This window comes from Monodon monoceros, unplaced genomic scaffold (assembly GCF_005190385.1).
Source record: "Monodon monoceros isolate NGI ecotype Baffin Bay Population unplaced genomic scaffold, NGI_Narwhal_1 Super_Scaffold_15, whole genome shotgun sequence".
Taxonomy (NCBI): Eukaryota; Metazoa; Chordata; class Mammalia; order Artiodactyla; family Monodontidae; genus Monodon; species Monodon monoceros.
In genome coordinates this window covers 74,875,382-74,890,355 of record NW_021703771.1, presented here as the reverse complement: position 1 = coordinate 74,890,355, position 14,974 = coordinate 74,875,382, and the positions used below count along the sequence as shown (strand labels likewise).

Here is a 14,974-nt window from a genome sequence, read left to right as displayed (position 1 = left end):
ATGAAAAATGTGGATTTGTGTGTGCACATGTATTTTAAGTTACATAAATGCTGTTTTGTCACCCATATAAATCTGTTTCTCTTTCACTTTATACCATATTTTCTGAAGATTCATTCGCATCGTCAAGTATACATCTGATCCATCTCTTTTAACTACAGTGTGGTTCCCAATGGTGTGCACCCACTGTATCATCCAGCCATCCTGCTAAGGCCAGCGTTAATGAATGGATCTTTTAATTTGGGTGAAGCATGTCCAAAGGTCTTGGACTATTTTTCTTTAGTATTTTTATTTTCCTTGTTTGATTGTTCTCCTTTCTCTTTGCAGGAGCTCCAGAAAGCTGTGGACCACCACAAGGCCATCATCCTCTCCATCAATCTTTGCAGCTCCGAGTTCACTCAGCCTGGCAGTGAGGAGAGCCAGGACCTGCAGGGCCGCTTGTCGCAGATGAATGGCCGCTGGGACCGCGTGTGCTCCCTGCTGGAGGAATGGCGGGGCCTTCTCCAGGATGCACTGATGCAGTGTCAGGTCTGTGGGGCTTTGGGCCGGCCATGCTCTGAAGTCAAACATTTCCAGTGTAGCTGAGTCTGTGACTTGATTTATCAAGATCACTAGGGGGATGCAGTTACTCTCCAAAGTCAGTATTTGAGTGAGATAACTTCGTGCCCAAAGTTTTCATTTTACTGGAGAATTTGTACATGTGACCAGGAGTTCAAAGACCCTACTTCTTTACAGCTAACAAGAGACTATTCCCACACGTTTATCTCAGCCTCACCATTCCTCCTTCGACTCATTCTTTATTCAGTATTTCCTGAGCACATAGAAAGACATTTCTTGGACATCCAAGTGAGCATTACAAATATTTACTCATCCATTCAGACCACAATTATTTGCCAGGTGTTTACAGATTCTGCACTAGGCAGGCAGGATACAGCCCAGCCTCTGCTTTTGTTGGGGAAGACAGACAATAAAAATGCAAATAAATGTTTAACCAAGCTACTCACAGATGTTGATGATAAGAGTAACCGAAAAAGGCACTTTGCGAAGGTGATTGGGGAAGTTCTATGGATGTTTGAGCTGATTCTTGGAAAGATGTTGCCATGAAGGAGGTCAAGCAGATGGCAAGTCCCAGAAGCAGGAAAGGGCTTAGTGTCTTCAAAGACAGAAGAAAGGCCAGTGTGATCAGAGAGTAGGCAGAGAGGAAGGAAGGGATGAGAAACATCTGGGAGGTGGTCAGGAAGCAGATCATGGAGGGCTTGGTGGGTCCTGGCCAGGAGTTTGGGTTATAATCTGAGCAGGATGGGAAGCCCCTTTCCCAGGATTATAGGTGCCCCAGGAGTAATAATAGCTCCTTGAAAGCAGGTACCCAAGCTGTGGTTTCACCCCTGCACTGCCTCCCAGTACAGCACCTCCCACGTTGGAGATCTTCTGTAACTATACCTTGAATAAATGAACACATGGACGCGTGGAGAGATGGGATTGAATTTAGGCCTTCAAAGATGGGAAGATTTGAATACAGGAGGAAGATAAAGGAGCAGAGCTGCTTCCCTCTACATAGTATTATAGCCCTAGAAATTAAGCATTTTGATGCCAAGTTTCCTTATGTCTAGTTTTTCCCTCGAGTAATAAATTAGATGCTTTTGGTAAGAGCATGAACTCAGATAATTACGACAGCTCTAGTGCCTTCCTTAGAAAGGAGTTGTGTATAAGATCTCAAAACCAACGGTAGGAATTGTAAAGCATGGATATTTAAGCTATGAGGGAAAGAAAAATATCTCATTCAAAATGATTTTATGCTTCGTGTTTTTTTAGGATTTCCATGAAATGAGTCATGGTTTGCTTCTCATGCTTGAGAACATTGACAGAAGGAAAAATGAAATTGTGCCGGTTGATTCTAACCTTGATGCGGAGATACTTCAGGACCATCTCAAACAGCTTGCGGTAAGATGTGTGGACTTGGACAGCATCTGGTTATGTTATAGTTGGTACTACTTATTTAATTTTTACGTTATAATCTCTTAGTCTTTCTTTACCCCTCATGATTTCCCATCTCTGTGAAGCAAACATGTACATAGAAGATGATATCTATTAGCTTTAGAATCTGGTTCTAAAGCCATTTGCTCATCTAAAAATCTCAGACGGGCTTCATCTTAATTAGCTTGTTTTTATCAAGGCAGCTCTTTGGCAGATTACATTTGTTTTTGTTTGTTTGTTTGTTTGTTTTTCTGCGGTACGCGGGCCTCTCACTGTTGTGGCCTCTCCCGTTGCGGAGCACAGGCTCCGGACGCGCAGGCTCAGCGGCCACGGCTCACGGGCCCAGCCGCTCCGCGGCATGTGGGATCTTCCCGGATCGGGGCACGAACCCGTGTCCCCTGCATCGGCAGGCGGACTCTTAACCACTGCGCCACCAGGGAAGCCCTACATTTGTTTTTAATTTAAACTGTATGTGTTGAATCTACATCCCAAGAATATATTGGGTAGCTGATAATTAAAGGAATTAGAATAGAGACCGCTAAGACTTCTTAAGAAGAATTAAGTACACGGATTCAACACTAACCTGAGCACCAAGTTTTCTGAAAGCTAAGACAACAAGGGAAACATGATAAGTTAAATGATTTTTATTACCTGACAAAAAGGAAACAAACCAATTCTCAAGGAGCAAGAAACTTTTTCTAGTATTAAATTCAAAAGGAAATTTACAGGATTTCTGTATAGATTCTTAAAAAAAGAACTTTGGACAATATAATGTACAGTGTACTTAAGTGATTTTATAGAAGATACAGAAGCATATTTGAGTTCCATTAGGAGAAAATGATTTGCATTTTGTCACTTTCTGTATTTTTAAAATGCTGTTTCTTAACATTTAGCACTCGCACAAACCTAACAGAATTGTCAGCTTTTAGTTCAGTATCATAAAGGTCTTAGAAACCAGGAGGAAATAGCTATGCAGCTGAATTTTTACTAGACTTTTGACCTCAGACCTTAAGTTGTGAGTGATGAATCACCCATATATCTTTTTAAAAATCTTGAATAGATACCTGAGTATACCTCCACATACTTGAGTTTTTCTATATTTATATGTTAATGTTTTACTTCTCTTTTTAAAAGAATAGTTTATGTCTCATTTGCGTAACACTTTATATTTTAAATACTTCAACATACATTCACCAGTTTGAACCTTCCAGTAATACTTACTGTGGACCCGGCAGGAATTAATGTCATCATTTTACCAAATGAGAAAACTGAGATCAGAAAGATTCAGGGGTCTTATAGGATACATTCTGGCAGAGGCAGGATTAGAACAGAGGTCCCTGATTCCCAAATGTCATGGGCTGCTGTATCCGTCCTTGAGTGAGCACGGCATTCTGATGCTCAGGTCTGATTGTCCACTAAGTTAAAGTGATGTCATTGTGCACCTTTGGAACTTTCTCGAATTATTGAAAATTCTTAGAAAAATATTTCTTATGATATTCGTAGCAAATAAGGCATGAGCTCTTGGAATCCCAGCTCAAAGTGGCCTCGCTGCAAGACATGTCTCGCCAACTATTGGTGAACGCTGAAGGCACAGACTGTTTAGAAGCCAAAGAAAAAGTGCATGTGATTGGAAATCGGCTCAAACTTCTCCTGAAGGAGGTCAGTCATCATATCAAGGAGCTGGAGAAGTTATTAGACATGTCAAGCAGTCAGCAGGTAAGCTCTCAACAGACGCCATTGTGTAGCATGTCCTACAGGAGACCAAACAAGCATCATCTTTATCCATTTTAGAGACTCTGAATGTAGTACTTGTGAGACTAGAGTGTCGCCTCTCAATCACTGTCTTATAAGTCTGGCTCAAAATTAAAAAGTAACTCAAAAACTTTTATAATAGGACACTACTTTTGATTCTGTTACATCCAGAAAACCTCCTGTAATTGTTACTGCTAACACTATTACCACCACTACTGTGGCATTTTATTTTACCCAGTTTAAGAATTCATGTGCTTTCAGTAACACTGCGAGAGTAGGTCACAACCAATTGTTGCACATGAGTTTCATATTCAAACCTTAGAAGGTATGAAGTCTCCTTAGCTGGCGGTTAAATCATACAAAATGTTCAATGTTCACTTTCATTTGTTTATCTATTTATTTGTTTATCTGTTATTTATTTTTAAATTTACTACATCGTGGTAATATTGTTGGTTTTAAGAAATGCATTTGCAGGTAAGATTTCAAACATTCAATTGTGAAATCCTGTTATGAACACACAAACATGTTGCAGGCAAAAGAACCACCTACTCACAATAACAGCGGTGCCAGCAACAATACAGTTTCTCTGATGCTAAAAGGCAGGCTCCTGGGTGACTGACAATCTTTTGTTTCTAACTCAAATGATTTGGTTTCTCTCCTGCCTGAGCACCCTGCAGCTGTAAGGCAGATTCCTTTACCCCCTTCACTTCAACCCATTCTCCAGTCCATGTCATTAAGAAATAATAAAGCTCCAAGCGGCCCAGTAATAACAAAGCTCCACCTGTATTTTCCAGAAGGGCCAAACTCACAACCTGGAAAGCCCAACACACTAGAAGTATTAGGTTCTGTTCTTCCTGCGGTCATCTGATTCTGTTTTTCCCAGGGAATGGGTTGAGGGATAGATAGGGATGGGGTGGGAAGTACTTGCAGATCACAAAGCCGTCGTGGCTCTGGGACATGGAATCATTAAGAGAATCTATTTCCCACGTAGGATTTGTCTTCCTGGTCTTCTGCTGATGAACTGGACACCTCAGGATCTGTGAGTCCTACATCAGGAAGAAGTAGCCCAAACAGGCAGAAAACGGTAACTTTCCACTGGTCATTTTCAGTTGGCCCACGGGAGGGACCACTGGGGCGTGACAGTCTTGGTACCTCACGCAGCGTCCACGGGCTCTCCCCTTGCAAAGCAGGAGTCCCCCTACAACGTGGGGTTGTCACACAGTGACGCAGAGAAGCTCTGTTTCCTCAGCCCTGCCTCAAACCCTCCCCATATGCACTCAGGAATGGAAAGAGCAGTTCTGTTTTTCAAAAGAATCAGGTTCAACGTTTGGTTGGTATGCAGGGAGGCAGATTATTTTTCGTGCTCACAGGGCCATCTCTAGAGCAGTGCTCCCTTGTCCCTTTGGTGGCCCCTCCCTTCAAACCCCCTCCGCCACAGTCCACCCCAAAAAAAAGTAGGCTCCACTTAAAAGCGTGCCTCAGCCAGAGGTGGACAAAACTGTGAGCATCTCATGAGACCATTGAGTTTATAAGACAAATGGAGGTTCTGTTGACCCTCAAGCAAAGACACTCCCGAAGGTGGTCTTGAAGGTTTGGGGGCGATCGCATTGCCCCCAGAGTGGCAACAACTCAAGGTGACTCACCCGCCAGGCCTGTCGGGGGGCTGTCTCACTGGCACACAATGAGGAGAAAAAGACCAATTTGACCCCTGCTACCCTCTCTACCTTGATTTCTCTGTGTAATTAGAAGCTTGTTTTCCGTTTTGTTACTTTTTTTGGTCTGGCTTTATGATTATATTCATTTTTATTATCATTCCATTTTCCTTAGTTTTTAGAAGTATTGGTTTCATTTGTACTTTTCTTGTTATAAACACTTAAGTTCTATGCTGGTAAATGTTATTATCTTTTTAGGATTGTTTTTTACTACATTCACTAGTTTCCTATAGATCCTAGTTTAAGAATGTGAAGGAATACTGGCTTTTCGAGTCAAATTTTAGGTTTAAGTTAAATAAAACTTGAGTACTTAACTTGTTCGGTCTTCATCACTCTACACAGAATAATCTCACACTGCCATTATTTTTAATCTACCAAGAATTTTAATATTGTTCTAGAAGATGAAAAATAAGGTATATTTGAAATACATGGCACGGCGTATTGAATTTTTTATTTATTATAAGTAAATGTACAGAGATCTTTGGCTAGTGTGGAGTCATTTGTGTTTCTACCGTGGAAAGTGAGGGAAATATACCCATTGTGGTGTGAATGCGCAAACCGCCGTGTTTCTTCAATGATGTATAATATAGATGTAAATTGATTTCACTTCTTCAACAAAAGAAAAGCCAGTTTCCTTGATTCATGGGTACTGATCATTTCATTTGATTTGTATTTCCTTTGCTGAACTTTTAGTTCAATTTTCATCAGTAGCTTGTCTTTATTTGCCTGGACTGAACATTCTTCTTTCTTTACCCCTGTTCATTGCAAACAGCCACGAGGCAAATGTAGTCTCTCACAGCCTGGACCCTCTGTCAACAGTCCACATAGCAGGTACCTTATTCTCCTGGTTTCCACACTGTTCTAGAACTCCAAGAGGATGATGAAAATTGTCCAGAATTTAGGTAGGCCTATATCTGGTCTGCCTCAGGGTAGTTGAGAAACTACTCATTTAGGTCCACACCCTTGCCTAACAAATTGGAAGAGACTTTTCTAAGTGGGACGTACAAGAAAATCTTAGAGCGTAAAATATTTGGACCCCATCAAAATTTTGTTTAACTGTACCTAGGCCATCTGGGACTCTTCATCCAATGTTTTTTTATTCTGTGTGCTCGTAAAGATTCGATATCACTGATGTCACAGCGCAATTTGATTCATGGCAGAATTTTATCATCCTCTTTATTTCTAGATTTTACAATAAGTCAGGTAATAGATCAGTGAATTATTTTACCATTCCCAGAACCCACACATCTGAATAAAATATACTAACACCCCCAGCTTTTTATTTTATTTTTGTGTTTTATCCAGATTGTGGGTTTTGGATTCTCAAAATGGCAAGTCCTAATTTGGTATTACTTAAAATTTATAAGCCCCTTCTCTCTTCTGCTTATCCTAAAATTTCTCTCCGGCCAGCACACTCAGTCACTCACCTTCCTGACACTTGGCGAGCTCTTTCACTCTGGAAACAAGAGCAGTCAGTGGCCCCGCCCCCCCGGGGACCTCCAGAGAGCCTCACAGCTGCCACTCTGCTTTCTGCCTGGCTTCCAACAATCCCTGTCTCTGCAGTTAGCAGTGCTTTGCCTTCTTCGTTGTCGGTGTGATGTCTGTGCTCCCTGGCCCTTCCACTAATCAGTTCATGTTTCCCCAGACAACTTTCTAAAAATGGAAATACTGTCCTTGGAAGCAGCTTCCTTGCTCCAGTCATGAGCAGTTCACTGTTAAAATAGTTTGCCCCTCTGGAAACTTACCACCACTGAGCCGGAATCCCAATTCCTGGAAGGAGGGTGGGGCATGAGGAAGCGTAAACAAGCCCTGAGTAATAGTTTTAGCTTTCCAGCTGTGTGAGGAAGGGGCTGGCCTTTGCATCTGGTTTCCACTCAGCTGCAGTAATGCAGAACGGATTTTGATGTGATTTCTGGTTTTAAGCTTCCCTCCACTATGTTTTGCTTTTTTTTTTTTTTTCTTTCCCTTTGGTTTGGTTTGAGGACAATTTTGTGGGGCTTTTTTTATGTCCATAACAAAATATCAATAATGAAACATGAATGGAGAAAAACAGGGATTTTTGAAGACAATGACGGGCTTCTCCAGGTGCTCTGATTTTTTCTTAGCCCCCGACAAGAAAAGACATCGTGTACTAGAGGCAGATCACTGCTTTATGTAGTACGTCTGCTCACCACAAATTGCTGATGTGCCGTGAACAGAGATGGGGCACGTCCCCATAGCGTTCCTCCAAGGACACCAGAGAGCCATTCTGTGGTTGACATAAATGACGGTGATGAGAAGGGAGAAAGCTCTTATGTTATTATGTGATGTCAGTAGCAACCACAGCTCGGTTCCCGGATTTCCCCGATTCTTTCAGACAGTCACACGGCCTTCTGAAATGTCAAAGGCCTCGTTTCTCAGGGCAGCAACTGCTTCAATATTGTCTCTTAATGGGGCTTTGCAGCTCGGACAGCCACGTTCTCACTGTGACATCCGCAAGGCGCCTTTCAGCTCCGCTCTGTCCAGCACTGGTTATTAACATCTTTCTGAGCACACAGCATGATGTTCACTTTGCTGCTTACAGGACCTGGAATACAAACGATCTTCACCTGAATAGCCAGCTTCGGCAAACAGCTTGGCAGACGGGTTGTGGTTGAATGTTCTTGGACTTCTTAACTCCTTGGCACCTCTGTTTGGGGTGCGCCCACGTGGGCAATGACACGGAGAGTCTGCTGGGAAAGAATTAACTTCACTCACAATCCAGGCTGTCACGGTGTTCCTTTACATTGAGACTTGAGATGACCTTGCGTTTGATCTTGCACTGGTCCAGCAAACTTGAAAGGTTATTGCAAAAGCACAAACAGTTTAGAATGTTGACCCCAGCGATCTGCAATGGGAACATTTTAGGCATATATTCTTCCTGAGAGGAAAGAGGCTGAGTTGAAAGAAACTGGGTATTAGTTTGAAGGGAGGGTTCTTATATTATTTTTGTGGTTTAAAGTCAAATATTAATCATATCAGTTACTTGCCTGCTGTATATTTCGTATTGATTCTACAGCTGCCGTTCTGTGTTCTCTTACATAATATTCTAAGCCTACATATGGATTGATGCCAGTGTTTACAGAACACCTACTATGTTTAGGCCCTCGGCCCACAAAACTAATACAGTATGGCTCCTGTCATAAAAAACTTGCAATATGTCATAATCTAGAGATCCCCTAAATCAATTACAAGGAGCTTCCCAAGACTCCTTAAAATTCTAAACATTTGAAAAACATCTGAAAGTATACGTTCATAATAACAATCCACAATTTTTTTTTTTGCGGTACGCGGGCCTCTCACTGCTGTGGCCTCTCCCCTTGCGGAGCACAGGCTCCGCACGCGCAGGCTCAGCGGCCATGGCTCACGGGCCCAGCCGCTCCGCGGCATGTGGGATCTTCCCGGACCGGGGCACAAACCCGTGTCCCCTGCATCGGCAGGCGGACTCTCAACCACTGCGCCACCAGGGAAGCCCCACAGTGGGGCTTTTGCATGTACACCAGGGCCTAACGCTAAACACCATTCGGTTTCTTGTGGAATTTTTTTTCTAAGTCTTTTCTGTCAAACTCCACCCTGGGGATTTATTTATTCAAAGCTCTCAAAGCACCTCAGCCTAAAACAGCCTTGCCCCTGGGGCAGGCTGGACACCCAGGCTGAGGACAGGTATAGGGTAAAGCTCCACTATGTTTCTTTTATATTTTGAGGTCTGCATTCCCAGTGTTTCCCGGGACCAAGTCAGACACTTTAGAAAATGCATCACCTCTTTGAAAGTACTGCTATAAATCAGGAATATTTCCTTGGAAGGAAAGGCTGAATCCAGCAAAATCCCTAAGGTTATGTATGAGTCATCACACCCTTGCTTTAATAATACAGATAAATAAGAATGATAAGTTGCTGACATTTATTTAGCACTTAGCGTGTTCTAAGCACCATGCTAAGCGTTGTATATCTGTTACCTCATTTAACCCTCCCAACGTGTTCATTCCCAATTTTACAGACAAGGACACCAGGGATTAGAGGCATGAAGATGTAGAATTTTTTTTAAATTCAATTTTATTTATTTTTTTATACAGCAGGTTCTTATTAGTCATCCATTTTATACACATCAGTGTATACATGTCAATCCCAGTCTCCCAGTTCATCCCACCACCACCACGACCCGCCACCGCTTTCCCCCCTTGGTGTCCATACTTTTGTTCTCTACATCTGTGTGAAGATGTAGAATTGGAAACCAGGTCTCTCTGACTCTGGATCCTAGCTTGTTAACCACTCCTCCTCCATTAGGGCTCCTAATGGGTGGGGTACTTTAAACAACAGTTCCAGGGCTTGGGCTACCATGGGTTGCCTGAGATAGCTTAGGACCAGCCAGAATGTTCATCTTGGAATAAAGAGAGGCAAATCCTAAGTTGATCCTGGGAATTTGTCTTCTGAACCACATATCCAGGGAATAAAGACCATTCACACAGGAACAGGCAACACGATCGTAGACAACCTGATATTTCCTGACAAAAAATTTCTGTTCTTCTACTGCCAGTGTTTGCTAACAAGTAGCAAAATGAATTGAAAGTGTCTTTTCATTTGTATAAATGATGTATGCACAGAATTAACTCATTTTATTTCCTTGATGATGTAAAATTTTTGAGATGAGTCACACTCCACGTGCACACTCTTTAGGCTTCTCACAACCCTTGGCCAGACTTTCTTTCCTGTGGTGTGTTCGTATGTGCGGCCCCCTCCCCTATAGCCATCTTCTCCCACAACTGTACGTATTTTAGGAAAGAGATGAAACAACACCTGGGCAATTATTTACCCCCCAAATTTGAATGAGTGAGGGGAGTGAGAAAGATAATAAAATAAATATTCACTTGTAGAGAATAAGCATGTTTTTGCTGGACAGGATTATCTGAAATATCTCCATTGATTAAGTTCCTTAAGTAAGTTCACACATTTAGTTTTCTCTATCGACACCATCTCTACTGCATCTATTTGTGGAATAAGGCCATTGGAAAGTGATGAGTGACGGCTCAGTGAGATGTCTTTGTTCTTCCCCTTGTCAAATTTCCCAAGACTTGAAACTTACGTGATTTTAGGTCAGTAGATTAAATCGTAAAAGTACCCTTTTACTTAGTATCATTAACCTGTTAGTACTAGAAACTCTAGAACAGGTTTACCCTAAGCGGAAGCAACTTTGGGCTTATTGAAACCCTGGTAATTGCCCCAAGCGGGTGACATTTTTTTTCAGTAGAACAGTTGGACATTTCCAAGACCAGTCAACTGCATGGAAGCTCACTAAGGACTGTGTGTTCTCTTTGTCTCTATCTCAGCCCATTATTTCTCCCCAGGTTGGCATTCTTCAACGTTAGAAAGCACACGCTAATTAAATTTTAATACGGAATGCTCTGATGCTGTTAAATGTGCCATGTCCTTCAGCAGACTTCGCAGCCTCTGAGCCCGTATTCCAAAGATGGTGACCTTTCTAGCTTTTCTCAGGAGTGGGCTAGTCAGTGTGTAGCCCTTGATCTTTGGCTTTATTGTTCAAAGAAGCTAATAATTGACAAAGAGGGGCTATTCAGCTCTGTCAGTCAGATTGTTACTATCAATTATATGCATAAATCTGCCCATCACTAATGTCCTTAAGTGTCTCCTAAAGAAAAAGAATCAGTTAGAAATCTCCCTTATTTTATTTAAATACCAAATAATAAAGAAACGTGGAGCTCTCTTTTGTGCTTCTGTTATAACTCAGACAGGTGACAGGTGGAGAGTATTTTTTTCCAGGGCATATATTCAGGTCAAGCAAAAGATGTATTGAAGGAAGATTCAATCCAGAGCTCATGGGTAACTATCCCTTCCTTCTCCAGACACTTAAACTGCTGAATTCATAAATTGTTAGAACCAAAAAGATTTTATGATGTTAATGCATCTTCATCTTTTCAAAGGAGAAAACTGAAGGCCAGAGAGACTAAATTACTTTCCCACGATTGTACAACTGCCTCAAAACAAAATGCCCTCGTATCCATATTCTGACTTGATGAAGCTTTATGGTTAGAGGCTTTTATTTTAGACATGAGGAAACCACTCACCTCCAAGTATTTTAGGATACAAGTATTGTCTTCTTTGCTTCTATATGTGAGATACGTGTGACATAAATATGACCTGGATGCCCTTCATTTATGTCACCAAACAACAAAACATAACAGAGAGCACAGTAGGCAGGGACTCTGGAACCCTGAGTTCCGGCTAGAGCTCTTCCTTTAGTGGTGGATTTTGGGCCGATTTACTCTATTTATAAAGCTCAAGTTCTGGGAGTTAAAATACCAGAGTTGAAATCTTAATTTGCCGCTTGCTAGCTGTATAACCTTGAACTGGTTCCCTTACTTTTCTGTACCTCATTTACATCGGCTCTAAAATGAAGGTGACGAGCGCGCTGAGGACTGTTGTGGGAATTAAGTGAGAGAACCCAAGACAAATGCTTTTGTCGCCCAGCAGTTAGAGGATCAAATGTGAACGCTCCTTAGCTCTTTACCTACAGAAGTAAAGATGGATTAGATACTCTCTAAGGTCTTATCTCAACACAAATATTTTACAATTAGGTGAACTAGAGAAGTTTCTATTTAACAGGTATGTGACATAACTTCTTTTATGCTTTAATATATCATCACAAAATATACAGTTTGTCCTGTTCAGCCCTTTGGGAACAACTCATTGGTCTTAGCATAGGACAGTTAATCAGTTTGACCACTAGATGGCGATTGAACTCTGGTGGCCTCCCAGTTGGCAGACTCTTCACCCTGACCAATCAGTAGAAGACGTAAAATGTATAAACAGAACTTGCAAGTTGGAAGACCGTTTAGTCTAATTTGAAGGATTTGAAGAAGAGCTTGTAGCATAGAGGTGAAGTGAGCTGTTCAAGGTTTGTAGACCAGAAAAACACAGTCCCAGTTCAGGCCAGGGATTTGTTTTTTCATCGCACTTCGAGCTGCAGTAGAAATAGTATGGTACGCGGCTGCTCAGGGCTTCTCGGGGCCAGTCTAGTCTGTTCGTCTCACGTATTTCTTGGTAGTTTAATGAAGGAGTTTTGAGTAGTCCCTCTGTTGCCTTTTATGGGGATTATGTCTGTTTTTTATTTTAACATTTATTTTCTTTGGTGTCACTCCTTATCCCTCCCTGATACCAGTGTAATCTGTCTTCAGAAATTAATGGCTAATAACGTAGCTGGAGACATAGTGTTTTCTTATGAGAGAAACGTACAGAGTAACCAGTACAGTTTTCACACCTTCGTATTTCTCCAGTGGCCTCACGTTCAATGTTCTTACCATTAAACCATTAGAGAATTCCTACTAGGTGTGGGGCAGTGGGTCCACTTGTACACGTATTCCTTTTGCTTCTGCAGTGTTGTGTGTGTATGTGTACAAAATTCCTCCTGTAGATAACATTGCTTTCCTCATCTTTTCCACTAGTAGCAAAACATTCATGGATGCTCACAAAGAGAAAACAGTGCCCCCTACTGAGAACCTACTTCCATTTTCAACATTTCCCAGGCAGTCTTCCTTACGAATTCTGAAATTCATGGTTCATCTCTAAGGCACTGTTTCAACGTAGATGCGGAAATTAAAGTAGATAGGAGAACTTGGAACTTGGAACTTCCCAAATTCACAGAGCTAGGGATAGAAGGGTCAGCCTGGAATGGGTGTCATTCAGCACCAGGGATCTGTAGACTGGCTCCACTGTCATCCTTGTTCTTACAGCTTTGGAACCCACTAATGTCAGTGCCAGTTGCTGATTCAGTGCAAGATGAAACCAGGGTATACACTAAGAATAATTCAACCCTGTGGGTCTGTGCAAAATGACCGCAGCTGTTCTTGTCTTGCTGCATGGACTTTGGCACGTCCAGGACGGCTAGATGGGAGGGATGCCTTGTATCGTCCCGACAGCAACTAATTTTGCCTGATATTCTTAAACCAAAAACGTACTGCATCAAACATCCACATTTTAATGATCCCGGATCTACTTCATTTATGCTGGTAGAGTGTGTGTGGAGCAGTTTTCTTCGTTGATGGAAACTGTTTTACCAAATTACGGGGTGGAATTTGAACCCAATTAGTTACCTTTAGTTGACTAAATGTCGATTTTTCATCAGTGCATTTTCCAGACAGTGCTTCCTTTGGTGGTGGGGAGATTACCTGGGTTTACTGGCAACTAGTTGCCAGGTTGGGTTGTGTTCAGCCTGACCCTTTAGCTTCCAGGAAGGTGAGGAAGCAAAAAGCAGCGTCCATCCAACATTTGAGATATTTGAGTCATTGATGTCGATTCTTCTCTCAGGTCCATAAAAGGTGGCTCCGATTCCTCCCTTTCTGAGCCTCGGCCAGCCCGGTCCGGCCGAGCCTTCCTGTTCAGAGTCCTCCGAGCGGCTCTTCCTCTTCAGCTTCTCCTGCTGTTCCTCATTGGGCTCGCCTGCCTAGTACCAATGTCACAGGAAGATTACAGTTGCGCCCTCTCCAACAATTTTGCCCGATCATTCCACCCCATGCTCAGATACACCAATGGCCCTCCTCCACTCTGAGCCAGACGGTGCCATCTGTAGCAGTGCTGGTAGCATGAGGGGATTCGGCCAAGGGCAATCCCAAACTAGCAAAGAGAGGACCTGAATCTTGGCGGATGCCCTCGGCGCGGCAGCTGTAGCGCACCTCCGTATCCCCTGTGTGCACATCATTGCTTCGGAGGTGATGATAAACAATGACAGGAAGAGAGCAAATAGATGCAGACGGTCTGGAAGATATTCTGTGTGAAACTGAGCCTCAGCACTAAAGAGATTCAGGACCTCCACTGTTCCCTGGACAAGTGACGTCTGGGCCTTTGGTGCATGCTGTGCACACCCAGGGACTTCCAGAGACCATGTGGGCAGCTTCCCCACAGTGCGCTCCGTCCCCTCAATAAATGATGCTACCTGAGCACCATGTCGGCATCCAACAACCTACCCGTCAACCAGTGCTGAAGAGCTTTGAGAACCTTGTAACATACGGTTTTTAAGAGCTTATGTGACAGCTTTTTTACCTTGTTTTTCTTTGGGGCATGATGTTCTAACCTTGCTTTAGAAGCACATGCTGTAAATCTAAAAGGCACTTTTTTTAAAGGTATAAAGAAAAGTGGGATGTAATAAAATCATGGGAGGCTTTATGTGGAAAAAAAAGTCGAATGTTATAGTAAAAAAATGATATTTATGTATGTACAGTTTGCTAAAGCCACATTTTGTTTGTATCCATTTCTTTGCATTTATTATAGAGATTATGAAATATTTTGTCTGTGCTTTTTTTCTCCCTAAAGAAATGATTCTACATTTCCCTATTAAGCAGGCACTTATGAGAACGCAACCTAAATGATCATTTTTGGTGGAATAAATGAAGCTGAAACATAAGTATATATTAAAGGAAAAGGATGAATAGAGGTAGTGTGTATTTAGACATAGAGGACTCCGGATGATTCCTTCTTCCTTCTCCTTCCACAGCCAGTCACATCTCACAGAC

At 42.3% G+C, this 14,974-nt stretch overlaps 1 protein-coding gene across 21 annotated transcripts in view; it reads left to right on the top strand.

Moving 5' to 3' along the window:
* SYNE1 (spectrin repeat containing nuclear envelope protein 1) overlaps positions 1 to 14,748 on the top strand; it is a 453,644-nt gene extending 438,896 nt beyond the window's left edge. For 11 of the 21 annotated variants that reach the window (XM_029223419.1, XM_029223418.1, XM_029223413.1 and 8 more), the window contains 6 exons: positions 325 to 525; positions 1,810 to 1,938; positions 3,475 to 3,687; positions 4,715 to 4,807; positions 6,208 to 6,266; positions 13,773 to 14,748. In XM_029223419.1, the coding sequence (XP_029079252.1) occupies positions 325 to 525; positions 1,810 to 1,938; positions 3,475 to 3,687; positions 4,715 to 4,807; positions 6,208 to 6,266; positions 13,773 to 14,013 (936 nt within the window). In that variant the 3' untranslated portion in view covers positions 14,014 to 14,748. The remainder of the gene's footprint in view (positions 1 to 324; positions 526 to 1,809; positions 1,939 to 3,474; positions 3,688 to 4,714; positions 4,808 to 6,207; positions 6,267 to 13,772) is intronic. The other 10 variants (XM_029223408.1, XM_029223410.1, XM_029223409.1 and 7 more) reach the window with 5 other exon arrangements.
* The last annotated feature ends 226 nt before the right edge of the window (positions 14,749 to 14,974 follow it).